General features: G+C 55.6%; 1 protein-coding gene across 3 annotated transcripts in view; it reads right to left on the bottom strand.

Annotated features, from left to right (window-relative positions):
* The window catches only part of LOC111152646 (Ras protein specific guanine nucleotide releasing factor 1), an 88,668-nt gene extending 74,096 nt beyond the window's left edge, over positions 1-14,572 (bottom strand). For 2 of the 3 annotated variants that reach the window (XM_022511186.1, XM_022511187.1), the window contains exon 1: positions 14,210-14,572. In XM_022511186.1, the coding sequence (XP_022366894.1) occupies positions 14,210-14,485 (276 nt within the window). In that variant the 5' untranslated portion in view covers positions 14,486-14,572. The remainder of the gene's footprint in view (positions 1-14,209) is intronic. The other variant, XM_022511188.1, reaches the window with a different exon arrangement.
* Between the last annotated feature and the right edge of the window lie 13,390 nt (positions 14,573-27,962).

Below are 27,962 nucleotides of genomic sequence, written 5' to 3'. Positions count from 1 at the left end.
AGAGACAGAGAGATGAGACAGAAGGAGACAGAGACACAGACAGAGGAGAGTGGCAGAGACACAGAAACAGAGAGAGAAAGTAAAATCTGCTGGGAAAGAATGAAGTCCCCACATGCAGAGAGAAAGAGTGAATTCCAGGCTCCTGGAAGACTCTAAGGAAAAGACAGTTTGAACTGAGAAAGATGGAAGGAAAACGTTGGGCCCTCAGGCCCACGTGCAGACAGACCCAGACAGCCGCTGGCAGGGCAGGCACAGGAAGGCGGCCAGTCCCCTGTAGGTGCGGCCCAGTGTTCCATGGGGGTGCAGGCACCTGTACCGTGGGTGACTGCCCTCTCACGGAGGGGCTGTGGTTGGAGAGGTGAGGTGGGCCCCGCAGGGGCTGTGCCTGGGCTCCCCAGTCACCCGGGGTTCTTTTCACAGCAATGGGCCAGGGGACCCAGAGTGAAGAGGGGCAAGTGGCCTCCTGGTCAGAGAAAGGGCACTGGATGTGGAGTCTGACCACAGTGCAGCCCGGGGCAGTTGGGGCCCTTCCTCTGGGATGCTCAGGCCCCTCCTCCGTGAAGTGGGTAGTGGGTGGACACACCGGGCTCTTGGTCTTCCTGAGTTCCATGCTCTCTCTCTCTCTGCACCTGCACAATCAGTGTGTCCATCCATGGCTCCGTCCCCCTGCCTGTCCATCCACCTACCCACCTCTCCACCTGCCCACTGGGAGGGAGAGACCCAGCCAGGAAGAGAGTGTGTGCTCTGTGTCTTTTCCCGGGGCTCTGGATAGGCTCGGGATGGTTCCTCGTCTCTCCCGACAGCCTCCAGGAGGATCTGGGCATCCTCTGGCCCAGCCCCTGCTGGCTGTGCACAGTCCACACAAGGGACATCCCTTGGACATCTGGCTCTGGTGGTCAGGGACTTGTGGTTCTGGGTCCCACAGGACTGAAGCAATTGGAGAGACAGTTCATGACAGGCTACCTTCCCGGGGTGCTGCCCAGACAGCATACTGAAAGCCACTCCCAGGCTTCCTGTGGCCACTGCGTTAGGATGAGGGGAGAGAGCTGTTTCACCTGATACATGGACGCCAACACAGCCAAGCAAAATAAGGAAACAGAGGATTATGCTCCCAATGAAAGAACAAGATAAAACTCTAGAAAAATACCTTCATGAAACCAAGACAGGTAATTTACCTGATAAAGAGTTCAAAGTCAAGGTCACAGAGCAGCTCACTGATCTCAGGAGAAGAACAGATGGACAGAGAGAAAACACGAGAAGGTACAAACAGAAGTCACAGAGTGAAGAATACAAAACTGAACTGGAAAAAACAAGTGCATAAAGGGCTTCAACAGCAGAGCCGACGAAGTGGAAGAAAGGGTCGGTCAGCTGAAGACAGGGCGGGGGAGCACACTCTAAAACAGAGCAGTGAAAAGAATAAAGAATTTAAAAAACCAAAGACCGCTCAAGAGGCCTATGGAAAAACATAAAGGGAAACAATGTTTGCATAATAAAGGTGCCAGAAAGAGAAGAAAACTTCTGTCCCCCAGAAAGCCACAGAAAATGTATTTAAACAAATAATGGCTGAGAATGGCCCTGACCTGGGGAAGGAAACACACACCCAGGCCTGGGAAGCCTAGAGAGTCCCAAATAACACGAACCCAAGGAGACCCACACCATGACACATCATAATAGAAACATCAAAAGTTAAAGATAAGGAGGACCTTCAAGGCATCCAGAGAAAACAACTCCTTAGGTACAAGGGATCCCCATAAAACTACCAGAAGAATTTTCAGCAGAAACTACACAGGCCAGAGGGAGCAGCAGGATATATTCAAGTGTTGAAGGGAAACAAACCTCCAACCAAGACTACTCTACCTGGGAGGGTCATTGTTCAGAACGGAGGGGGAGAGAAAGTTTTCCAGGCAAGCAGGAGCTAAGGGAGTTCACCGCCATGGAGCAGGACTATGAGAGCCACTAAAGGGACTTCCTGAATCGGAAAAGAAAGGGCATTAACTGGGAACAAGAGCACAAATGAGGGGCGCCTGGGTGGCTCAGTAGGTTAAGCCTCTGTCTTTGGCTCAGGTCATGATCTCAGGGTCCTGGGATCGAGCCCCGCATCGGGCTCTCTGCTCAGCGGGGAGCCTGCTTCCTCCTCCCTTTCTGCCTGCCTCTCTGCCTGCTTGTGATCTCTGTCAAATAAGTAAATAAAATCTTAAAAAAAAAAGAGCACAAATGACAGCATGAATCTCACTAGTGAAGGTAAACATGTTGTAAAGGCAGGGGGTTCATCCCTCATAAAGCCAGCTGGAAAGTTAAAGGTAGAAGCAATAAAAATGACTATGACTATAACAATTAGTTAAGGGATACACAAAATAAAAAGATGTAAAATGTGACATCAAAGCGTAAGATGTGGAGAGAGCAAGAAGAAATGCAAAGTTTCAAAATGTGTTCAAACTTAACTTGCTATCGACTTCAAACAGATTAGGGCACACACACAGACACACACACAGACACACACAGACACAGACACACAGACACACACAGACAGACACAGACACACACACACACAGACACACACACAGACACACACAGACAGACACAGACACACACACAGACACAGAGACACACAGACACAGACACACAGACACACACAGACACACACACAGACATAGACACACATAGACACACACACAGACAGAAACACACACAGAGACACACCTCATTTTATTGTGCTTTGCTTTACTGCACTTCACAGCTATTGCATTTTTCCAAAGTAAAGGTTTGTGACAACCCCACATCAACCATTTTTCCAACAGCATTTGCTCATCCTGTGTCTCTGTGTCACCTTTTGGTAATTCCTGCAATATTTCAAGCTTTTCACTATTGTTATACTTGTTACGGTGATCTGTGATCAGCAATTCTGATTTGCTGCAGGTTCAGATGGTGGTTAGCATTTTTTAGCAATAACGTATTTTTAGTATCTGGAAGGTACACTGCTTTTGTATACATCATGCTATCACACACTGAATAGACAACACCATAGGGCAAATATGACTTTAATATGCGTGGGAAACCAAAACATTTATTTGACTTGCCTTGTTGTGATATTCGCTCTATTGTAGGGATCTAGGACCGAACCCCCAACAGCCGTGAGGTGCGCCTGTAGGCTGATGCGTGTGAGCCACACGGTAACCACAAATCCAAACCTGTAGCTGATACACAAGTGTAAGTGAGATAGAAATCTAAACATAACACTAAAGAAAGGCATCGATGACAAGGGAAGAGAGCAAGAAAAGAAGCAGAGGAAATACAAAACATCTGGAAAACACTGAAGAAAATGGCAATAAGTACGCAGCTATCTATAAGTCCTTTAAGTGTAAACGGACTAGATTCTCCAACCAGAAGACAAAGAGTGGCTGAATGGATTCACGCAGAAAACAAGACCCGTCTGTACGCTGCCTGCAAGAGGTCAGGACACACAGACCTAAGAACACGTGGACTGAAAGTGAAGGGATGGGAAGAGATGCTTCGTGCAGGTGGAAACCCAGAGAAAGCTGGTGTAGCTGCACTTACGTCAGACTGAAGTCTTCAAAATAAAGTCCACAATAGCAGACACAGGTGGGCGTTACTGAAGACAAAGGGGTTCATCCAGCAGGAAGGTTTGTAAATATTTATGTCCTCAACAGAAGTGCACTGAGACATATAAAGCAAATACTAAAGACCTAGAAAGAGAAACCTGTAGCAATACAAGAACTCAGGGGACACTAGCACCCCACCTGCATCGGCAGGCAGTGTGTCCAGACAGAAAACCAACAAGGAAACAGTGGCCTTAAAGGACACGTTAGACCAAATGCACTTGACAGCTCTGCACAGAACATTCCGCCCCAAACCAGCAGAAAACACATTCTTGTCAAGTGTGCATGGAACATCCTCCAGGGGAGAACATATGTGAGGCCACGAGGCAAGTCTCAATGAATTTAAGAAGACTGAACGCATACTGAGCGTCTTTCCAGACCCCACAATGGTGTGAAGCTGGGAATCAACTGCAAAAGAAAACTGGAGAAAAAAATCACAAATACATCGAGATGAAACACTGCTGAACAAATGGATCCACAAGGAAATCCAAGAGGACGAAAACCCCTGAGATGAATGAAAGTGAAGATACAACATGTCAAAGTCTGTAGGGTGCAGCAAAAGCAGTCCCAGGAGGGAAATTCGTAATGAGACAAGAAACAAGACAAACTCAAGCAAACAATGAAACTTTGCACCTAAAGAACTAGAAAAAGAGCAATGAGCACAGCCCGACATCTGCGGAAGGAAGGAGACAGTAAAGGTCAGGGCAGAAATAAGTGGAAATTCAGACTAAAAAGGCAACAGAAAAAAAATCAATGAAAATGGTTGTTTGAAAAGATAAATAAAATTGATAAACCATTAACTAGACTCAGTAAGAAAAAAGAGAGAAGGCTCAAATCAAGAAAACTAGGAATGAGAGAGCAGAAGTCACAACTGGTACCAAAGAAGTACAAGCGATCACGAGAGACCACAGTGCACAATTATAAGCCAGCAAATAGGAGGACTTAGAAACGCTGGATAAATGCCGAGAAACATGCAGTCTTCCAAGACTGAATCATGAAGAAATAGAAAATCTGAACGGGCCAGTCACAGTAAGGATATTGATTCAGTAATCAAACCTTCCCGACACAAAATGTCCAGGGCCAGCCCGCTTCCCTGGTGGGTGCTCCCGGACGCGGAGAGATTTCACACCGGTCCATCTCAAACTCTGAGCAAAACACTGAAGAGGAGTGAATGCTTCAACTCAATTTCCCAGGCCAGCATTACCCTGATACCCAAACCAAACAAGGACACCACACACAAAAAGAGAAAATTTCAGGCCAATGTCCCTATGAACCTACATACAAAAGTCCTCGACAAAATATTAGCGAACTAAATCAAGAACACGTTGAAAGGATCATATGCTGTGATCGAGTGGGATCTGTTCCAGGGGTGCAAGGACGGTTCAACACCCACAGGCCCATCAATGTCATATGTCATGTCAACAGAATGAGGGTAAAAATCAGATGACCATCTCCATGGATGCAGAAAAGCCCTCCACAAAATTCAACATCCATTTATGACAAAACTCTTAAGAAAGGAGGGTTACAGGGACCATACCTCCAGCTAATAAAGGTCATATATGAGAAACCCACAGCCAGCATCAGATGGAACAGTGACTCCGGGTCCCACCAGAGCTCAAGATGGTCCCACAGCCTCAGACGGTGTCAGACAGGCCCCAGGTCACCTCAAAAGCTGAGCCACCTCCAGGCCTCCCCAGAATGATCAGGTTGTGCAGAGGGAAGCGACGGCCCTGCCAGGGCTGCAGACTGGACAGTGGATGACCTGGGGTCACGTGATAACAGGGGGACCACATCTCGGGTGCGCCCAGAATCATGCCCGACCAAGGAGGATGCCCTCGAGGCTTCTCAGGGTCCGCAGGACCAGAACAACACGGGGCCTCGGCAGGACCGCAGGACAGGACGTGAGTCACACTTAACACGACTACATGACCACATAGTCATGCAGGATGGCTCCCTGGGCAGAAGAGCAGCACGATTCCGGAATTCACCATGGGGACCCCTGGGAACTCTCTGGGGTAACATAGAGCCATACCTGTGGCCCCCCAGGGTCCTGGGCAGGATCAGGACTCACATCCTACAGGATACATCAGGGATGCAGGATAAACTCAGAAACAGATCTGGGGCTGCCTCTGGGAGTCCGTTTCTGTCTGAATCCCAAGAGGCCCCCTGAGCTGCTGGAATGACCCAGGATGGCAGCAGCAGCCGCAGAATCCACTGGTGGACCACACCTGACTTTGGTATGGGAGCAAGGCTCGTGGATCGACCCCGAGGCGCAACGGACACCCGGCACAGAGCAGTGCCTACCCCCGCATGAGGTTGGGGCTGTGTGCCTTGACTTGAGGCCCCCTCAGGAGTCCTGTGACAGGTCCGGGAGCACACGAGGCGGCCAGGCCAGACCGCTCCCACAGAGCACTGGTCGCTGTGTCCCTGTCCCCGTGGGTCTCCCCCACGGCTGGACCCCACATTCTCATGGAATTGGTCTGGGTGCACCCACGCATCTCCTGGGGACTCGGAGGGGCAGCCAAGCCTGAGAACCGCTCATGTCGACCTTCACCTGCCCCCAGCAGGTTACGGGGGACAGATCCAGAAAGGAGACCTGTGAGCACCGGGCTCACAGGCAGGACCACACACTGCCCCTGGGGTGGTACCAGGACCAGGAGCAAACAGCTGGTATTGGTCATGGAAAGTGATGTTCTTCCCGCTTTCGCTCTCTGCCTGAGTGACTTCTGCATGACTCTGGCCCGTGTCCCCACGGAGCTGGACACCGGCCCCCTCATGGCTCAGTGACCAAGACAGGGCCTCCAGGAAGGCTGGGCACCCCTCCTAGCCAGAGCTTAACTCACCTCCTTCGTGCTCCCCCTGCGCTGCTAGGCACGCAGCCACGTGTTCCCATGGCCCCGCCCCTTCCCGGGCAAAGCCATGATCAGCTTGCTCTGTGATGACCTTCTGTGCTCTTTCCCAGGAGCTCGACAGGCTCAGTCCGGGCTGCGGTGCTTGTGTCCCTCCTCAGACCCCTGAGAGCAGAACGCGGGGGCCGAGGGATGGGGTGGGGCATGGGTTTTGGGCACCGGGATTTTTAAGAGCCCCCCAGCGGGTTCTGATGCTCCAGCGGTGCCCGCGGCAGAAGCACTTCTCCCGGAGAGCAGCCCCAGCAGCGGTGGGCATGTGCCCCGGGTCATGCCCCAGGTCCCCGGGTGTTTGGAGCTGTGACACGGACAGTCATGAGCCATGAGCTGTGTGTGGTGGAGGCCAAGACCAAGAAAGAAGACAGAGAAGGGTGCAGATGTGGCTTAGAGAGAGGCGGGGACGGGGGACCTTCGGACTAGGGGGGTGGGCAGCGAGCTGGTTCCTGGTCCTGGCCGTGGAGGCCGGGCACACGGTTTCGGCACGTGTTCCCTTAATTCCCGCTGCAGGTGTCCCGAGGGGGTCCTCCCCGTTGCCAAAGCTGCTCTGAGCGAGCTCCTTCCTTTCCACCCAGTGATCTCCAACCGAGAAATGCCCCCGGAGCTTGGCACTGTGCCTTGGTGGATGGGTGACTGGACACATTTGTCACCGCGGAACAGGGCCTGGTTTATTAATTGGCGGCAGCAAAACCACGAAGCAGGTGACACTTTGCTTCTCAGGCTCAGGCCATGGAGCTGGGGGCGCCGGGGGGGGCGGAGCCTGGCTTCCTGCCATCCTGACTCTTCAGGGAGACCTGGAGGCTCTGAGCATTCCTGCAATGCAGGAACCTTCCTGGGGCTTTTTCTGCCATGGAGTCCTTCTGTTTTCAGCTTCTGGAAGATCGACCCACATTCCACAAAACCTGTGTTCTGGGGAGTTCACCTGGCGCCCCTCAGTTTGGAGACCGCTGACCTCGGTTCACATGGGTCACTTATTACCTGGCCTCGGGGTCTTCGAGACGTCTCCCCTGAGCGTCTGCTCTCTCCTTCACAAAGTGGGAGGGTAGCGTCTGCCGCACCAGTTGTTTGAAACAGACAACGTGACGGCTCACGGTTCACGAAAGTGCTCTGTCTCGGGTAAGTTACTCCAGCCCGTGGGTCCACGGCCACAGAGGTCCCGCGTGGCTGCTCCTGTGGGAACCTCTTCCGACCCGGCCTCACCGCTCGAGATGCTTGCTGAATGCGGAGCGAGCTCCAGGCCAGCCCCGGGTGCCCTTTGGCTTCCGTCACACACCTGCTGGGACGCCGCTCCGGGGGAAGGCCGGGCCCTGCAGCTGGGCCACAGGCTTCAGGGGCCCCCGCAGCTCCCGTACCCCATCCTGCGTGTCCCTCTGGTGGAGCTTCCGAGATGCCCTCGGGGCTGGTGGGGCTGCGCTTGCTGGACTTCCTCGGACCCTGGACTTTCCTTGGCAGTGGCGCGGGCCGCCCGGGGCGGTCAGTCTGTTCCCAGCCAGGCTGTCTCCTCGATGGACTTGTCCTCGCTGCTTTGGGGGAAACCGGGTGGCCGACGGCTGGTCCCGACACCGGCCAGGGATGACAGAGTCACTGAGCACAAGGAAACGGGAGGCCTGGCTTGGACCTGCCCCTTCCCGTGTGGGCACACGTGGCTCCCACACAGCCACACAGGAGCCCCTTGCTGTGTCCCCGCTGCTCTGTGTGTGTACGAGCTGGGCGGGTGGGCGTGCTGCTAACACAGGTTTCCCTGCACACAGCCATGTGGCTGCAGGACACAGCGGACGGAGGGAGACGGCGGGACCCCTGGGCTCTGCAGCCGGGCATCAGACGGTTGATGCTCGCCCCTGGCATCTGCACGCAGCCACGTGACGTGCCTTGTCCACTGGACTGTGGCCAGAGTGGGCCACTTCTGGGGGAGCCTCAGGGCCACCGGGGAGCTGCGCTCACCCCTCCCCTCAGCTGGGGTGACCGCGGAGGCTGGTGTCAGGACGACTCCCCAGCGATCCCCACGCCCCCCGCACAGCTCTTCGAACACGAACAAGAAACACGCTCGCCGTGTTAACGCTGGTCCTGGTTGTCGCTGCCGCTTAACACAGCCCATCCTGACAAGCGCAAGGCGAGGGGTCACCCCCTGAGTCCCGTTGAGGGGTGACGGCCACCTGCGCTGCAGCCACAGGGAGAGAGGACACCGGCGAGTGGGCCTGAGAGATTTGGGGGCTGGTGTGGCCGCCAGTGACGAGAGAGGCACCCCGGGGCCAAGACTTCTTCCACGTTTCCAAAGCCCGCCGAAACAGAGGTAGGAGTACCCACCCCATCCTAGCGTCCAGGGCCAGGGCCTGGTGTCGGCTAGCTCCGAACCCGCCAAGGGCCCCCGGGACCCACGCCACGGCTCCTCCGAGCAGGAGTCCGGGCACAGACGGGAAAGCCGGGGCCGGAAGGGCCTCCCTTTGGGACGAGCCCCACTGTGTGGGGCAAGGGGTTCGCAGCCCGCAGAACAGGGATGCGGGGAGGCTCTGTTACACCCTCACAGACGGGCCACCTGAGGCTTGGGGAGCCTGACGACCTTCCCCACCTAAGAGGGGCCGGGGTCCAAAGCCCGTCCGTGTGGCTGGAAACCCTTGCTGCTAGAGGCAGGCAACTCACCTCCTGGCAAGTGGGCTTCGCATATGAAGGGCTGTGAGCTCCCCCGTGGGAGGGGGTGGGCAGTGGGGGTGTTCAAGGGCACGACAGGCGCCCTCACAGAGGCCTCTGGGCGCAGGCAGCAGTCCGGCGCCCTCGGGTGCAGACGTCACCAGCGCTCCTGCACACACGCCGGGGGCTGAGTCCTGTTCCCGGCCACGTGCACACAGGCACCGGCCCCTGGATCTCAGGGAAACTGGACTGTGGGGTGCAGATGCCTGTATTTTAGGTCTTCCCTTTACGCTCATGGGATCGGACTTGCCAGGCTCCGACCCAAGCAGAAACCAGAGCTCCTTCACACAAGTCGCTGGAGCGGCAGCGACGGATCGAGGTGCTGTGATGCTCTGTTTTCTTGGCGGGGGACGGCCAACGCAAACTGCCCAGCGGTCGGTGCAGGAGGGCTCAGGTTCTGCAGTCACCTGCCCGCTGGTCCCCACACGCTCTGGAGCTTCGAGCAAGTCACCTGACAGCACTGAGCCTCAGTGTTGCTGTCTCGAAAATGGGTGAGCAGGGACAAGCTCCCAGGGCTGCTGGGAGGACTGAGGGGAGTGCTCACGCAGAGCAGGCACTCTGGTGCCCGGCCCATAGCAGGTGCTTGGCACACAGTAGGTGCTTGGTAAACTGCATTTTTTGTTCCTCCATATTTATGGGTCTAGGGGTGTGGGAGTCCCTCCTGCCCAGCCAGATGGCGGGTCCTGCGGTGATACCGGAGTCTGTGCCGTAAAGACCCGGTTCCTTTGCCCAGTCGTGGCTCCGACCCCTCTCATCAACTATCAGCTATAACTGCCCCATATCTCCACCTCAGCTGGCGCCCCCCACTGCTCTCCTGCACCTGGAAATTCATGGTCATCGCAGACTGTGACCACAGTGTGGAGGAAAAAAAGCCTGGGGTCCATGGGCGGGAGGCCAAGGCTGGGACCTTGGGGGTGGGGAGGACGAGGTCACTGACATGCTCGGGGTGGGAGGTCCTTCCAGGGAGAGGGAGCAGGTGCTAAGGCCCGGGGTAGGGAAAAAGAGGCCTGTGTAGGGTGAGGAAAAGCAGGATGGGAAGATGGGTCAGGGCTCACGGAAGGGCAGAATGCTGGCTCCTGGGGGTCCCCCAGACAGATCCCATCTTTCCCTGAAGGCAATGGGAGCCATGGTCGCTCTGAGAGGCTTGCTGTGGTGATTGGATGTGTGCCTGCCAGAGGAAGGTCCCTTGAGTGGGGGCTGTACAGAGGGGCACGGGAGTGCAGGAGGTGGGACCCTGTGAGAGTGTTGGGCAAGCCCCGCGGGGATCCCAGGCAGGGGCGGGGAGGGAGACTCCCCAGCACCTGGCCATAGCTGCAGGGGCACACCTGGGGAGGGCTCCCCACCCAGCCCCTGGCAGCTCTCTGAAGACATCATTTTCTTTCCCCCCGCAGCCACAGGACCTAGCAGAGCCCGGGTCCCCAGAGCCCGATGTTCGCCGCACAGAAAAAGGCAGTGAGATCTCAGCGTGGCCTCGCGCCTGCGCGGTCCGGAACCACCGTCCCAGCACCATCACCAAGCAGACCGGCGGTGACCTGGTATTTCCTTGTCCCAATTAAGGTATGATTACTGAGTCTCTTCAACCTCCTTTCAGCTCTAGAAACGTTTGGGGGAGGGAACGGTTAATCCTGGGGGCCTCACTGCTGCGGGGGCCCCGTCGGGAAGGCGGAGCCTCTCTGGGAGGTACAAGCGCAGCAGTCCCCGGGCTCTAGTCGGGCTCTGGTCAGGCTCTGGTCAGGAGGGCTGCTGTTTCAGCAAAACCTCATCCCCCTCCGTTCAGGTTTGCGTTTCTCTGATTGGCTGAGGGGTGGACTGTGCTGGAGCAATGGGAGGGCTTTGTGATGAAGGCGGGGTGGCTGCGGACTGAGAGGGAAGGAGTCTCACATCAGCCACCGCCCGAGGCGGCCCGAGAAGGTTTTCTCTTCTGTAAGCCCGACAGGAAGTCAGCCCGGAGCCAGCAGGGCCCAGGTGCCCTGGAGCGGCCAGTGGGCACGGGAGCGGGCTGGGTCAGTCTGCCTGCGTGAGACGTTGGATCCCAGCTCAGGGCTCCAGGAAGGGGGCTGTGCCAGGTGCCGTCAGACTCACACAGAGGCCCCACAGAGAGAGGGCATCAGGACGCCATGTGAACACATGCCTGGGGCTCAGGGTCCCGGGCTGGTGCCCTGTCAGCCCTCAGCACGCCAAGGGAGGAATGAACATCTGATGCTCCCAGTTCAGCTCTACAAGCACACTCTGCACACCTACTGTGTGCTCGGTCCCTGACACGCTCCTGCCGCTGGACGGAGTTTCCTGGCCCTGGCCTTTCCACCTGGAAGCTGCCCACTTAGACCTGGACAAAACGACGTCCGGTTCCAAGCAGGTCTTCACCAGATCCGGGCCTGTGCAGCCCACCTGCCGGCATCTTCGAGGCCTCCTAGCAAGGGCACATGGCCAGCGGGTCTGCAGTTGAGGCTTCCTGTGGGCTCAGACGCAGGGCAGACCCAGGGACTGGAAGGCTCTAACGCCGGGGCCGCCTGGCTGCCAGGGGCACCCAACCCCATGAGACATATCGGGCAGCCGCTGGGATGACCAGTTTTCCTCTAAGATACAGAATGGAAACGTTACAGTTTCTTATAGACGCCCGTGGGCCGAGGAAGCAGGACGTACTTCTCCACATTAGCCAGACCCTGGCTCTGGACTCAAACGGAAGGAAGGTCTATGTCAGGGCACGAGACAGAGCAGATGTCTCGCACGAAATCGGCGCATGAGCCAGGCGGCGCCTGGCCGTCACCTGCTCCTCTCCGCCCCGTCCTGCTCTCCTCTGGGGCTCCCCGGCCGTTCTGGGGAGACGGTGGGGAGAACGTGTGCATACCACCAGTGGGCTCTGCAGTCCTGTCCCTTCCAAAATCTGCTGCTGGTGTGGTTTTATACTCGGGCCAGGACTGATTTGAAATGAGTGTAGGATCCCCTTTTCAGGAATTCTTAGACACTGGGTGAATTCTGGGTCTGAGGCTGCTCCTGACTTACTTTGCTCACAGGCAGCAAACTTCCCCTCTCTGGCCTTCTGTCTGTCTGTCTGCGTACTGGGGAGGATGGGCTGTAGGGTCTCCCCGAGCTTCCCTTCAGCTGAAACGCTCTCCGTGTGGCCTCTGTTCCCAGCTCTTCAGATCAGCTACGGCTTCCTGAGACCCAGCTCAAGTGCGTCCTGAGCACACTTTCACGTACGTTACCTAACTGTGCTCTGGAAATCTTGGGGCAGTAGGTGTTTTTATCCCCATTCTGTAGATGACAACACAGAGGCTCAGAGAAGTTGAGGGTGTTTGCTAAGGTCACAGAGAGAGCCCGGCGGTCGCGGGGCCGAGATGGAGTCTCAGGCCCGGCTCTGGTTTCCGAAGGGCTGAGAACAGGTGCTGTGAGCCCCGCGGCAACCCGGCTTCCTGCCTCCCTCTCTCCCTGCCTTCCCTGGGCACTCAGCTCTGGGCTCTAGAGCTGGGGACTGAAGGTGGAGGGGCTCCAGGAGGGCTGGGGCTGGGGCCACCGGGAGGTGCAGGTGGACTTAGGCTGGCAAAGGTCGGCGAGGTTCTGGAAGGCTGGCGAGGGCAGTTTGTCAAGGGCTGGAAGCAGAACTCTGGCCTGGCCGGGGTCTGGCTCTCTCAGGTCAGTCCTCCTCCCCGTTGAGCCGAAGGACCTGCCTGCTCTTTGCTCGGCTTTGCCGGCTGGGAGCCTCTCCCTGCCCTGTGTCCTAGCGTCCCCAGAGATCCACCCCCAAATATGCTAGTCCCCAGAAATCATCCCCCAGCACCCACCAGACAAGGGCAGGAAAGGCAAAGGTGGACTGCAAAGGCTGGGCTCAGGCCGGTCTTGACAACAAGGTGGCCAACTTCAAGCGGGGCTTCCAGTCCGGCCAATTCCAACCCCACCAGTCTCCACGCAGCAGGGGCTTTGAGATCTCAGCTGTCTTTTGGAAATCCGAAGCAGCCGCCTGGTATGACATTGGGCAGTACCATCTCTGTGGGTCTCAGCGTCCTTCTTCAGACAATAACCAGCTAGTTGCAGCCCCCCCCCCCCCCCTCAGGTCCCTTCCAGCCACGACATTTTAGGACCTACTATCTTTGACTTTCCTTTCCTGGCGGCATGGAGACTGACCAGATGCCTTTGCTGAGTGCATCAAGCTTAAACATCGCTCTCCCTCTCGGGCGCTCCTCCTTCCCTCCACGCCAGAGGCGCCCCCCCACCCCGCCTGGCCCCCCGGGGCAGATCCAGGCCCGCCCGTGAGCCCTGCAGCTCCAGAAACGCGAGGGCAGCGCGTTGGCCGCGACTGCGGCGGGCGGCGGCGGCAGCGGCGGTGCAGGGGGAGGGGGAGGAGAGCAGCGCCCGTCTGTCCCGGGGCCTCCGCAGCAGCCCCGGGCCCTGGCCTCCACGCGCCAGAGGGGTCCTTGGAACGCTTCGGTCTGGTGCTGGGGACTGGGCCCCGCCGGGAGACCGTCGCTGCTCCACCGCACCCCGCCGACCCCAGCGGCCCTAGCGCAGCCTCTCCTTCGCTCCCCGCGGCGGCGGCGGCGGCGGCGGCGGGGCAGGGGGCCCGGCGCTCCGACGCCTCCGTCTCCCCTGCCCCGGCCGGGGGCAGGCGATCAAGGCTGTCTGAGGCCGAGAGGGTCGCGGGGTGGGAGGCACCATGTTTGGCTGGATGTGTGTCCACATTCCCAGCCCATGTCTGGTCTCCCGGAGCCCCTTTTCTTCCCGCACCCGGTCGCTCTCAGCACCTCCGCGTCTCGGCCCCTGCGTCCCTGCCTCCCACGGAGCTCGCCCGGTGAAGGGCAGCTGCAGCCGGCGCCTACTTCCTGCCCGCAGTCCCTGCCCCCTCTGCCCATGGCGGGGTCACCCGCCCGCTTGAGCCTAGCCTCCTCTCGCGCCGAGGGAGCCAAGAGTGGAGGCACCAAAGTTCGGGCAGCATCTGCCGGCGGAGGGCCCGGGGTGCTTAGGGCCGCGGCCGGGGAGCTGGGAGGTCAGACGCGGCGCTGGCCTCACCTGTTTCTCCAGCGGCTCCTTGGCCGAAAGCGCAGGCTTGGGGGAGGGCGCGCGGTCGCAGACGCAGCCCTCCAGCAGGTAGAGCCCGGAGGGCCGCGAGCTCGAGTCGCTCTCGAAGTAAAAGAGCAGGTTCTGCAGCAGCGCGAACCACTTGGTTTGCCATTTTGTGTTGTCCGAACTCCGCTTGCTCAGGTAGCCTTTGCGCGTGCCGTCCTTGCGCGCCAGCAGTCCCAGGGACGCGACGTGGCCATCGTTCAGCCGGATCCCCTTCTGCATGGTGCTCGGAGGCCAGCTAGACCCCACGCGCTTACATCTTCTCCGCGCGGCACCGGCAGCCCCCCTTCCGTGCGCGCGGCGCGCTGCCTCTCTCTGGCGCTCGCTCGCTCGCTCCTGGTCGCTCTCCCCTCCCCCCAAATATCTACACTCCGGGATCTGGCGCGGAGCCGGGGCTTCTGGAAGCGAGATGTACCATTCCCCGCCGGAACCTCTTCTCCGCTCCTCAGCGCCCCGGGGCTCAGGAGATGCCGGCCGACCCTCCCCCGGCGCGGGGCAAACTGAGGGACTGGCGAGCTGCGCGCGGGCGAGGGGCAGGCGGAGTCATGTGACGCCGATCCCTCGAAGAGCCGGTTTCAGCAGCGCGGACAGAGACACGCACGCAGCCCGCCGCGGCGCAGAGCGGCGCGCAGGCTGCACCTTGGCGCCCCCTCCCCCCGCCCCGGACGCACACACGCGCACACGCACACCCACGAGTCCTGCCCCTCCACCCCGGTGTCCGCTGTTCCCCTTCGGGTGTTAAAAACTAAATCAGATCAATGTTCGTTCAACCCCGGGGCACCCCGGAGGCTTGCCACCCTGGGACTTTGCGTCTTTGCGCCCCACCGTGGCGCACCGTAGACCGGGGGTGAAGTCCCGGTTGTCATTTTCTCTCCCAAAGGCGGCCTCCCTGTACTTTATTTTTCTAATCCGAGGAGGGCGGTTGACGAAATGGATCCGAAACAGCTTTCGGTCCTATTCTTTGCGTAATCGCCGGGTCACATTCATTTCAGCGTCCAGCCGCACTCCCCGCGGCTTCCCCAGCGACCCGAGGACGCACCGGGGGTGAGATGGGGGAGGGGTTAGGTGAGCGCTTATTTTATTTCATTCTATTTTATTTTGAGTGTTGCCATAATTACCCGCGCCACCCCCTGCACCCTGAGGTCTGGCTGGCGAGCCGCTGCCGGGAGTTTTCTGCAAATACCCCCGAAGCCTAAAGGCGGGCTTCAAACGCAGGCGCCAGGGACCACGGGAGCCTTCAAATAGCTGCTCTGGCGCAATGATACCTTAATGATAGATTTTCCGTTCTTATTTTTAGCTCCTATTCGCCTACACAGTTGCGCGGCATTTATCCGAGAACGTCACAGCGCCCGCATGCTGCACCGGGAGGGCGCGCGGGCCTCCGGGCGAGCCTGGGCGCCGGAGCGGGGAGCGCGCACCGCCGGCTGCCGCAGAGGGCAGCGGCCTCGCTGGGACCTCGCGTGGCGCCCGGCCTGGCCCAGCCGGTCAGCAGCGGCGAAGGGCGGCCGCGCGGCCCCGGAGAGGAAGGAAGGAACGACACCATGTTTCAGCGGCGAAGCCGCAGGCTCCCTCCCCCGGCGCGCGCGCGCGCACACTCACACACAGGCTCACACGCGCGCGCGCGTACACACTCACACACACACACCCTGGTGTGGCGCAAGGGAAGGGAATCACGTAGTCCTGGGTAGACCCGCGGAATCCTCGAAGAGAAGACACCCCGCGGTGGGGGAGGGCTCGGAGCGGTCCCCGTCCGGGGCGCAGTGGCGTGGGCCTGCGTTCCTCCCCGGGGAGCGCGCTGGGGAGAAACGGTGTTAACCTTAGCCTGTCCTCTCGGTGCCCAGGCTCCGGGCGGGGTGGGGAGGACCTCAGTGCAAAGAACCAGCGAGGCTGATTGTTTTTCACGAATAATGAAAACAAAGTGGTGAGATGGCTAAGCCTCTACATTCAGCCGGCGTTGTCCCCAGGGGGACCCTACACTGCGACCACCTTTCCTTCTCTTTTGCCCTCCTTATGGAAGCAGTTTCCAAGAGTGAGGTTCTTCGAGGGAACGCTTTTATTAGGCAGACCGATACAGAGGCAGAGAACGCTTTGGGGCAGGGGCTCTCTTGCCTAGGCCCCCAGGAGGCTAGCTGGCCCCAGCCCAGCAGCTCCACTGTGCAGGTGGGGAAAGGAGGCGCGTGGGGGTTGGGGCTTGCCCCGAAGGGGCACAGGTTGGTTTTGAGCTGGGCATCGTGTCCCCAAGGTATGTGTACAGCTGAGTGGGTGGTCCTTGGGTTTCGGGGGTGGATGGGCTGCAGGACCTCTCCAGTGTGCGGCAGCCAGGCCAGGCTGTGGCAGCTGCTGTGACGGAGAAACTCGTGATGGTACCTGCCTTTTGAACCTGGACTGCACCTTGGGACCCCCCCCCCCCCCCGGGGACGTCTGAGAAGCACCCACAGCAGTGCTGGAGTGGGTTGTCCATTTTCATGTGCAGCAAAGTTGGGGAACGCGGAGCGTGTCACAGAACCCGCGACTCTGTCTATACCCGCGTATCACTGGGGGTCTGGTTGGTCCGGAGCAGATTCTCCTTGCTGGCGGGATCTGAGGGCGCTTTGGCATAAACGCCTGTGATGTGGCCTTGCGCCCCCACGGATGGGCTTTGTGGGATTTAGAGCGCTGGGGAGGTGGCAGGAGATGGGATGTGTTCATTCATTCATTCCTTCATTCATTCACACACAGCTGTCCCCCCAGGGTTCATTGGGCCTCTCGTCTGTGCTAGGCCTTGGGCCAGGCCACCGGGGCCCCAGTGAGGAACAGAACACAGTCTCCGCTGTGTGGAACGCAGGCCAGCACAAGGTGCCTTTCCCGCAGGAGGAAGAACGTCTTCCCCTGAGTTTGGGGAACAGGTGTCTGTAGATAAGGAGACAAGGAGGAGAATTAAGGAGTATTTTGGTGGGTTTGATCACCTTAGAAATAGCAAGTCCTGCTGAGTCCTGGTGGGGACACGCCGTGTGTGCGGGAGCTGCTCAGCCATGCACTGTGGATACGGGAAGCCTGTGTGTGCTGTGGGGTGGCAGGTATCACAGGGAAATTTGCTCTTTGGACACTATATTAAAAATATATATAACCTTCTCGCCACCTAAAAAAATGAAGAATTAAGAGTGTGGAGTCAGAAGCGTTTTTGGAAACGGAGGTTTCTGGGCCGGCTCCGTCAGCCACCGCCCGCCCCGCCTCCTTGGGCAGACGCTAGGGCTTTGCACTGTGACCTCCCAGCCAGTGAAAACAGCCGTATTATTCTGAGGGTAAGTGGAATAAGGGTCTTTGTAAAAATTAACATAATCTAGAAAATAAAAGCGTAGCTCCTCTCTCTCTCCCCCTCTATTTTTTGCTGTCTGATCTAGTTCAGTGCTAACCCTAATTCAATGCTCATCTGTTTACCCAACGGGCTTCTTGCATCACAGGCTATTTGAAATACCCCCCTGGCCCCTTCACTTCGCGGTGTGTGGGGCCATGTCTTGGTATGACCGCGAATTTGAGGAGTCGCTTTCTCATGGTTGGGCATTTCGGCTGTTTCCGAGTCACAACGGTTTTCGGGAATAACACTGTGCTTAATGTCTTCGTGTGCGCACTTCCCTCCCTCGGGCCGAATTCCTGAAAGGGGCGTTTCTAGGTTAAGGACTGTGTGTGTGAAACATGGGTACGTGGGATACCGGAGTTCCAGAGAGGTCTTTTACTCCGTGCATGGCTGTCGTGGGGGCACGAGCTGCCCACTTCAGCCACCTGTCCCTCCTGGATCTCCACAGTCTCTGCCTCTTGAGAATTCCCCATTTGGAAAGGGCAAAATGATATCCCCTTCTTGTATTAAGTTGTACTTCTTTGATTGCTTGGAGGTTAGACACTTTTTAAATGTTTATGATCATTTGCATTCCTTCTTTCGTGAGTTTCTTGTTAATGCCTCTCTTCAGACGTGTTAATATTTTTCTTGTAGAATTGTCACTGTGCTCCATACACGAGGGGTACTTGCCATCGCCACTGTGCATGTTGCAGATGATTTCCACAGTCTGTTGCTTGCCTTTAATCACGGTTTAAATTGTAGACAAATCTTTTTCCTTATGGCTTCTGACTTTGAACGCTCCCTGCACCCTCCCGCCAACCGTGTCCCAGCTCCTTCAAGAAAATTTCTTGGTTTTGGGGCGACTGGATGGTTCAGTGGGTTGAGACTTTGCCTTCGGCTCCGGTCATGATCTCAGGGTCCTGGGATCGAGCCCCGCATCTGGCTCTCTGCTCAGCGGGGAGCATGCTTCCCCCCCCCCGCCTGCCTCTCTGCCTACTTGTGATCTGTCTGTCAAATAAATAAATAAAATCTTAAAAGAGAAAATTTCTTGGTTTTTATATTTCATTTTTCCACACATAATTTTACTTTGGAGTTTATTTTTTTAAAAGATTTTATTTATTTATTTGACAGAGAAAGAGATCACAAGTAGGCAGAGAGGCAGGCAGAGAGGGAAACAGGCTCCCCGCCGAGCAGAGAGCCCGATGTGGGGCTTGATCCCAGGACCCTGAGACCATGACCCGAGTGGAGGCAGAGGCTTTAACCCACTGAGCCACCCAGGCACCCTGGAGTTTAATTTTGAGAGTGAGGCTGGGATCTGGTTCCTTGTTAATTTTTCCTAATTTCCCAAATGTCTGGTAAGTTGTCCCCAAAGCACTCGTTTGCATAATCCAAATTCCACCACTGATGTGAAGTTGTACCCTCACTGTGTACTTAACTATATTTGGGACAATTTCAGATGCTATTTTTGTCCTGTTTTGTCTGTCTGTCTGTCTTATACCAGTGACACCTGGTTTTATTTCTTACTGCTTTAATAACCACTTTGAGATCTGGTAGAACAGGACCACTCCCAGGGCTTTACATCTGTAAGTGTTCCTAAATATCACTTGCATTCATTCTTCAGATTAATTCATTACATGTCAATTACATCTGACTGCAAGAGGCTAATTCATTACTAATTTCATCAAGTTCCAGAAAAGTCTCATTGAGATTTTTACTGGAATGACATTGAAAATATTTATTAATTTAGGAATAATTAATACTTTATGACATTTTATCTTCTTATTCAAGAAAAGAATCCCTTACTCCAAATTTTGTCCTTTAAATTTTTCTGATAGAATTATATACATTTCTTTACATTTGTCTTATACATTTCCTGTTTAATTTATTTCTGGGTATTACATTTTGTTGTTTCTAATAAAAATATGATCATTTTCTATTTTTAAAAAGCTGGACATGACTAGTTTATAAGAAAACTATTACCATTCCTGTATGTATTTTGTAAGCCATTACTATCCGTAATTCTTCCTGTTTTTAAAATTTTAATTTATGTGTTGGGCTTGCCAGTTGGACAGTTGGATACATTACCCAGTAGATAACTCCCATCTAACCCTGGGTCTTTTTTTTACATTATCGTTGTTTTATCTTGTTTGTTTATCTCTTCTTGAGTCAATCCTGGTGACTTATAATTTCCAAGATCATTTGTTTACATTTTCCAATTTGTTGTATAGACTGAACACTGACTTAACCAAGTTTTCTGATTTATCTCCATCTGTGTTTTCCCTTCCTTAGGGGCTGATTTTCTGTTTTAAATGATCTGTCTTTCTTTGCAAAGGTTTTACTTTCATTATTCTTGTTGTGAAGGCTTTAAATTTATTTATTAACTCTATTTTTGTAGTTCGTTAACGCACACACCTGTGTCTTTACTAAACTCTTTCTCCCGTTTTCTTTCGATCTGTTTGTTGTTTCCGTCAACTTCTTGAATGCTTAATTTATTCATTTTTACTACTTCTGTTTAGTACTTAAGACTATGCCCTTTCCTTTAAGCGCAGATTTTTTCCAGATTCAATGGCATTGCTATATAGTTACATATATAAAATATATTTTTTCTACCTATTATACATAATATATATACTGTATAAAATACATAACATATTTAAATATATTAAGTATAATATATAATTATACATGGTTTGTACTCTTCCTACATTTGAAACGCATCACTGCTTTTCTCGGGTCCTGCGTGTAGTCAGTCTTGTGACTGTAACATGGGTCCCGGGAAAGAGGGCGCGCACTCAGTTTGATGATGTCTATCAGGTCGGTTCACTTGATCGTATACCCCGGGGGCGAATCCCTAATTCCAGTCTGTGTTCGGGGAGCTGGCAGCCGTGCACGGAAGCTGCGACCTGCGGTCATGAGCACCAGGGCTGAGGAAGCCAGTGTTTGCAGTGTCCCCGTGCAGTCCAGTCCCCTGGGGACTCACTAAACTTCAGCAGCAGCAAGCATAAAGGGCCTCTGAGTGGCCCGAAGTACAGCCAGTGGCCCGTGCCGCACCTCCCATCCCCATCCCAACACGGGCATGCGCACGGGCACCGCCCTTCACCTTCTAGTGCACTTGGGTATTGGGCTTCCTGGCCCATCGAGAATTCGGAGGGGAAAGATTCAGGGGTGAGCGAGCCAAGTATAGGGTTGACAGCGAGTGACCTACCGTCCGTCCTCCCCGAGCAGAGCACAGAGGACGACAGCCCAGCCACCTGTGTACGAGTCTGAGCTGGGCATGTCCCAGACCCTCTCTGCCAGCTCCATGCCCTGGGGTGCGGGCTGAGGGCAGATGTAGCCGTCCCTGGTCCCAGCTCCATCAAGGGCTTCTGGCTGCGTTTGGCCCTAGAGACACATTTCCCTGGAGGGAGAGGGAGTGAGGTGGCTGTCGCCTCCCCACTACCCGGCTGGGTCTCTAGGTCCCAGTGGCCGGACGCCCTCCCTTGCTCCTCAGGACTGGTGACTTCCGTACTCCCAGCCCAGGCACTTGGAAATAGTCCCTTTATGATACGTCTCTCTCAAATGATCCAATTTGAATGTTCTCTCTGCTTCCTGGACCCTAACAGATGCAGAGCTGCTAGGAAACGGGAAGAAGTCAGTCCAACCTCCTCATCTTTCCGTCGGAAAGTGCCATGCTCAGAGTCACCCAGGAGGGTCACGGCCAGCCAGAAGCAGAATTCAGGTCTCTGGGGTCTTTCTTTCTCGCTGCTCCACCTCTCTAGATCAAATTTTGTTACATTTATACAGCTAGAATTGACTTATAAACAGGCAAGAATATGAAAAATAAGTCAAAGATTTACCACCCCTTCCCTGGAATCAGGCCCAGCTAATCTGATCTTTTGAGTCATTTTAGGGGAGTGGGAGGGGAGTAGGCATATGTGTTCTGCATCTCATTTTAACTCAATATTTTTCTTTTTTCCCTCATCCTTATTTTTTTTTTTTACTTTTCGTAACAAAAAGTTACTACAGTGAACAGAATGGACAGGGACACGTGCAGACTTCTGAGACACTCACAGTCAAAATCGCTGGTGTTTACAAGAGAAGGCAGACCTTCGGCTGTTACCAGAGCTCACCCCGCCCCCCGCCCGTGGCACGGTTACAGAGAGTTCCAGAACGTTCTGGGGGAGAGGGCTTCCTGAGTCGCTAGGTGAGGAAGCGTTCCCAGGCCCGGTATTGATTTTCCGGGGGCGGGCTTCTCGTGGAGGCTGAAATGAGAGAGGCTTTGAAGAAAGTAGATTCAGAGGGATTTTCAGATGAATCTATTCTCATCAGGCTGATTTGCTCTTTTCAGTCAGAAAGGAAAATCAATGAAGGAATATTTTCTCATGATTGAGGTGCCCGCAGCGGGCAGTGGCTTAGTAAATAACTTCTCAGCATGCCTGCGCCCTCCAGAGCCTTACACTTGGCCCGGCTCCTCGAGCACGTCGGGAAGGAGCCCAGATGGCTGCGCGACCCCCCAGGTCCGCTGCAGGGTCTTGGCTGGCGTAGACCGACTCCGGAACAAGTGAATCCTGAAGACGGCGGCTCTGGTTCCGGAGCGGCTCGGTTCGCGCTCGTGCAACAGCCCAGGGAGGCTCTCCTGGCTTCAGGCTGGTCTTACAGCAACTGGGTGCTGCTCACCTACAGCAAACACTCACTCCTCGTGGTTCCGGAGGCTGGAAGTCCAAGGTCACGGAGCCAGCACGCGGGTTCTGGTGAGGGCTGGACGTTGAGCTGCTTCCCATTCAGTCAAACGCTGGCCCTGAGCGGTTCCCTGCCCGACTTCCCGCGTGGCCCTGACCGTGCCTGCCTCCCCACCTCCAGGGGCCGTGGGCTGCTCCCTGCTCCTCCAGGGACGTCCTCAGAGTCTCTCTGAGGCTCAGGGTGCCGCCTGGCCTCATCAGCCTCCGGCCCCTCGGACAGGATGCTGGGGGGAAGCAGATGGCCCGTTCCAGGTAGGGGAGAGGTCAGTAAGAGGCCATTTACACAGCGGGGTCGGGGTGCGGGGAAGCCACAAGGGGTGGGGCGGCGTCCTGGGCCCAGTAGCAGTGGGACGCTGTTCCCACACTGGCAGGAAGGGGCCGGGGCTGGAGCCAGAGACAGGGCCGTGGGGCAGGAGCTGCAGCCTTCCGTACAGGGACACATACAGCCCCTGGGATGGGGCAGAGTGAGAACCGGGCAATCAACACCCCATTTCTCCCTCCCTCTGGATCTGCGGCTTTACTTCCTATTGGGTAAACCCAGGCAGGAGGCCGAGGGCTGGGAGCCCGCCAGTGAGGTCCCTAAGGCCAGCTTTGGGGACGCAGAGGCAGGTGGGGAAAGGCGGTGGGGGGAGGGTGTGGGGGAGCAGGGGCAGGTGGTCCAGCAGCCGCTGCGCGTGCCGGCCTCCAGTGAGAGCACGCCTGCACGGGGAGCTCAGGCTCCGAGGTCTGGGGTGAGTGGGGAGCCCAAGGAAGGCCACCCTTTTGGAGTCCCACAGTGGTGATGCGTCCCTGGCCAGAGCTGAAGGGGCCAGGGCTCAGGGGTGAAGCCTCTGAGGGGCTCAAACGGGTGCTGGGCACCCTGTCCCTCCGACGCCGCCCTTGGTCCAGCCCGCGGGTCCTCAGCCTCTCTGGCCTTGCTCTGGTGCTGATGCGGTGGGGAGGCAGGCAGCCGGGTCTTCACTGGCCACTCACGGGGGGGGGGGGCAGTCACTGGCAAAGCTCACCCTGGTTGCACGTGGGGACGCAGGGCTCCTCATCCCGGCCACTGTTCCGGGGACGCGTCCAGAGCAGGCAGCGTTCACTGCTGGGCTTTAGCGGACTGACCGGACAGGGCTCCAGGTCCAGGCTTCATCCTCGTGCCGAGCAAAGGCCAACGGAATGGACGAAGGGACGTCTTCCCCTCCCTCCCCCCCCACATCTCCTCCTCTGGTAACAGCAGCAGCAGCAACACTTCCCCACGTCTCGGTCCACCTGTTTTGGAGGAAGAGGGACTTCACCCCCAGCTCCAGGCCTGACCAATCAGAAGGCTTCATCCCTCTGGCCTTTGTGAGTGGACCAGGGACAGTCATGTGACCCGAGCCAGGTGCCCGGAAGGCTGAGACCATGTGATGTAAGCCCCGGTGCAGCGGCAGCTGTCTTGCCACCATGAGTGAGACTGAAGCCCACGTGAGAAAAGCAGGGATGGTGGATGGAAGGGAAGAGACTGGGTTTGGATGGTGTTTTTTAACCACATGCATCCAGCTGGAGCCGAATCTGTTCTTCAGTTAAATTAGCCAGCAAACTCCCCCCTCCCTTTTTTTCCCTCTAGACCAGTTAGATTTTCTGGCACTAGCCTCCAGAAGAACCATCGTTAGCAGAGCTGAAAGCAAGTGTGCAGAAAGTCTCTGCCTTCTGGGTTTGCCGTGTGCGGCTCGATCTGGAGACAGCAAGCGCCGAAGTCTAGTCCCATCTAGGAGCCCCTTCTCCCTGCTGAGCCCAGCGGAGTCCGGGAAGGGGGACAAACTCAGAACGGCTCACGTGTCCATGCACAGCAACTTCGGTGTGTGCTCAGGGTCTGGTGCCAGGTGCCGGTGGCTGCCCGGCTGTGTCCCTGCCCCCCGCCTGGTCGGTGTGGCATATGGTGGGATAAAGGCCGTCAGCTCCTGGGGAAGGACTTCAGAGCCGGCAGTGGGCTGCCCCGTCTAGCGTCTGATGACAGATACGAGGCCTTGTGTGAGGGGCCTGGGTGTGCAGGAAGCTGAGGGCAGAACCCAGAGCTGGGTGGAAACAAATGGAGCTTGGTCCCCGGCTGCCAGCTGCTCTCTGTCGAGGAAGAAGGTCGAATCTGCCAGGGGGTTCTAATTTGCTGGGGTGAGGGGACATTGGCCAGCTCCCGGGGCCCGACGGTCCTTAACCACATACTCAGTCTGTCACAGGTCCAGACAGGAGGCAAGAAGCATTGGTTTCTGCTTCTTCCAACCCTCTGAATCCTCATGATCTTTGCGGATAAGAGTTCTGGAGCACGGCCTTTTAACCGCAAGCATGGACTTTCTGTTTTAAGGGAAGGACTGGACCCCACATTTCTGGGTGCTGAGTGTGTAAGGGCAGGAGGAGGGGAGCCTTGTGCTCCCTTGCACGGCCAACACTGTCGTCCCAGCTTTGTGGGCCACTGGGTTCTTGTGATGCCTGCAATGTGTCTTCCCATTGTCACAGCTTTCCTTCAGCCCAAGGGTTTACCCTTCCCTCTTCCTCGTCCTTCCTCCGTTCCCAGGGTCCCATAAGTGGATCGGAGGAATCTGACATCTCAAAATCGAGCTTTCTAGGTTTCCTTCTTGGTCGTCCTCCACCAGGTTGCCAAGAGGTGACGGCAGACCGGCATTCCCGTGCGCACACCTGTCTGGCGCTCAGGCCGCCTGCGCTCATGGGTAAGCAGGTGTTTTCCTGGAACTAAACTTCGTTTGTAGTTTGAGCCTGATTCTGATGGGAGGCAGACAGGACGCCAAGGTGCTTCGGCCTTTTCAGTTCGTGGAGTCCCACTTCCCTTTTTTTCAGGGCTGTGCGTGAGTGCTGGGCGGTGGGGGACCTCGAGGGTGGGAGGTCATCGACAGTGAGATGCTGTTTGTTGGGTTTGCACCATGATCCCCAGTACCTGGGATTTTCAGATCTTCCTTTCTCCCAGCAGCTCCATGCCACCATGGGCAGGAGACACTGGTCTGGCTTACCCCTCTCTGCTTTGCTTTGGGGGAGTGGGGAACCCTGAGCTTCCTTGGGTGGTTTCCCAGAGACCCTACGGAGTCAGCCCCGTGCAGCTGCCCTGGCCTCACGCTGGGCGGGGTACAACTCCGGGAGGGAGGCATGTTCCCACAGCCCACCTGGGAGAGAGGCCTAGTGCTCCCGGGGTGGCAGCCTTTCCCTCAGACAGACCCAGGATTTCTGTCGTGTCATCTTTGAGGGCTCACGGGCTAGAAGTGGGGTGGGGAGGGGGCGCATGTCCACCGTCTCGGGGACCCACTCCCTTTTTTGACTCTCCTGATTGCCTCTGGATTCTCCTAGTGGTCCAGCCCAGGGATTACATAACGGGAAAACATATTCCCAAATGTACACTAGCTTCAATAATAGCTGTTCTCGCCATGTTCCTGAACTCGGGGGAAGCAGTCAGGCTTTCACCGTTGGAGTCTAATGTTAGCCGTGGGTTTTGTTGTTTACACGGATGTTCTTTATTAGGTTGAGGAAGTTCCTCTTTATTCCTGGTTTTCAGAGGGATTTTGTCATGCAGTGCCAAAGTGCTAGAACGTCTTCAAATAGTTTTCCATGTGGGTTGATAATAAAATGTGATTTTTCTCCTAGTCTGTTACTAGGGTGCGTTACTAACGTGGTAGGTTGCTAATACAGATGATGGACTTTCACGTATTGATCCAACCTATGTCCCTGGGGAACCCCATTTGGTCCTGGTGTGTAATTCTCTTTGTACACTTCTGGTCCCTAGCTGTTAATATTTTATTAAGGATTTTTGCGTCTACACTCATGAAGGAGACTGACCTGTCGTTTTCCTGTTCTGACATGTAATTGTCTGATTTTGTTATCGGGATAATATTGGTCTCGTATAGCGTCCTCTCTTATTTTCTGGAACAGATTGTGTAGCACTGATGTTAATTCTTAGCAAATCAACATAGTGCTGGAAGTTCGAGAGAGCCCAGTAAGGCCAGAAAAGGAGGTGAAAATCACATAGACCGGAATGGAAGACAGAAAACCACACCTGTTTGCAGACAACATGGTGGGTCTGCATAGAAAATCCCAAGGAACCTATAAAGAAAAAATAATCCTAGAAGCAAAAAGTAAGTTCGTGAAGATTCCAGGATCCAAGATGAACCTGTAAGAAGTAATTATAATTCTATAAAATAGCATTAAATACGTGAAGAACAAAATTGAAAATATGGTACCATTTACACTGGCTAGAGGAGGGGGAGGGAAGAGTGTATTCGTTTGGAGAACCAGGGAGGGGGTGGTGTAAGTCCCGTTCCGCGTCCGAAGGCCCGAGGACCAGGAAGGAGCATCGGTGTCTGAGGCAGGAGGAGGTAGAGGGCCAGGCCTGGGCAGAGAACAAAATCACCCTTCCTCCACCTTCATGTCCTAGTTATACCGTCCGTGGGCCGGAGGCTGCCCCACCCCCGCTGGTCGGTGTGATTACCTTCACTTGGGCCACTGACTCAAGTGCTCTTCTTTTCCAGAAACACTGGCACAGACACACCCAGAAATAATGCTTTACCTGCTGTCTGGGTGTCCCCCAAAACGAACTCTAAGCCTATAAGCCTAGAAAGTTAGCTTTGGGTAACCATCCGTTCATTACAAGTCTCGCAAGATCCGCAAAGGATTGTACACTTAGCACAGCAGAGGCCGGAGATGGGGATCTAGACTCTCAGAGCAGCGGCTGTGGGGCGCACGGCCTGGAGTGGGCCGATGTCGTGCAGTCCCTATCACATTCCAGCAAGACTTTCTGCAGCACAGACAAGGTAACCGTAAAATTCACACAGAAACGTGAGGGGCCTGGAATGCCTGAGACGATTTTACAAAGAAGAAGAAAGTGGGGAAGTCAATCCCCCCATTTTAAGATGTTGTGTGGGTGTGTGATGTTGGCTGAGGGAGAGCCACATAGACGAGCGGAACAGAAGAATCCAGAAATGGACCCAAACGGGTTCCGTCGACTGATTCTGAGGAAAGTGCAGAAGCAACGCAGCAGAAGAAGGTGACGCTTTTGGCCGAGGTGCTGGGCCGTTGGGAGCCGTAGGCGAAAATGCAGATTTTGAGTTAAACCTCATGTTGTGTGCAGAAAGATTAACTCAAAAAAATGGATCATAGGTAGAAAAAATAACCCTAGAAAAGTTAAACTTTCAGGAGAAAACAGGACACAGGTTTGGCGAACAGTTCTCAGGTTTGGCAACCAAAAGACCATCTATTGAAGAAATATCAATACTTTGGACGGCATCAAAGTCACAGGTGACTCTGTCGAGAGGAGAAAAGGACAAATTCCAAATGGGGAGAAAATAGTTGCAAATCACGTGTCTGACAAATGACTCACATCTAGAATATGACAGGAGTCAAGGGACAACACAAGTGGGAAGTGGACAAGGACTGTGAGGGGACAATGAGCTGAAGAGGGCGTGTGGATGGTGTGTGGATGGCGTGTGGATGGCGTGTGGCACAGCGTGTGGATGGTGTGTGGATGGCATGTGGCACACGTATGGATGGTGTGTGACACGGCATGTGGATGACGTGGATGGCGTGTGGATGGTGTGTGGATGGCGTGTGGCATGGCATGTGGCACACGTGTGGATGGTGTGTGACACGGCATGTGGATGACATGTGGATGGCGTGTGGATGGTGTGTGGATGGCGTGTGGCATGGCATGTGG

The sequence above is a fragment of the Enhydra lutris genome, unplaced genomic scaffold (assembly GCF_002288905.1).
Source record: "Enhydra lutris kenyoni isolate GAN:26980312 unplaced genomic scaffold, ASM228890v2 scaffoldscaffold29, whole genome shotgun sequence".
Classification (NCBI taxonomy): domain Eukaryota; kingdom Metazoa; phylum Chordata; class Mammalia; order Carnivora; family Mustelidae; genus Enhydra; species Enhydra lutris.
The sequence above is the reverse complement of the archived record's forward strand: the minus strand, read 5'-3'. Positions and strand labels throughout refer to the sequence as shown.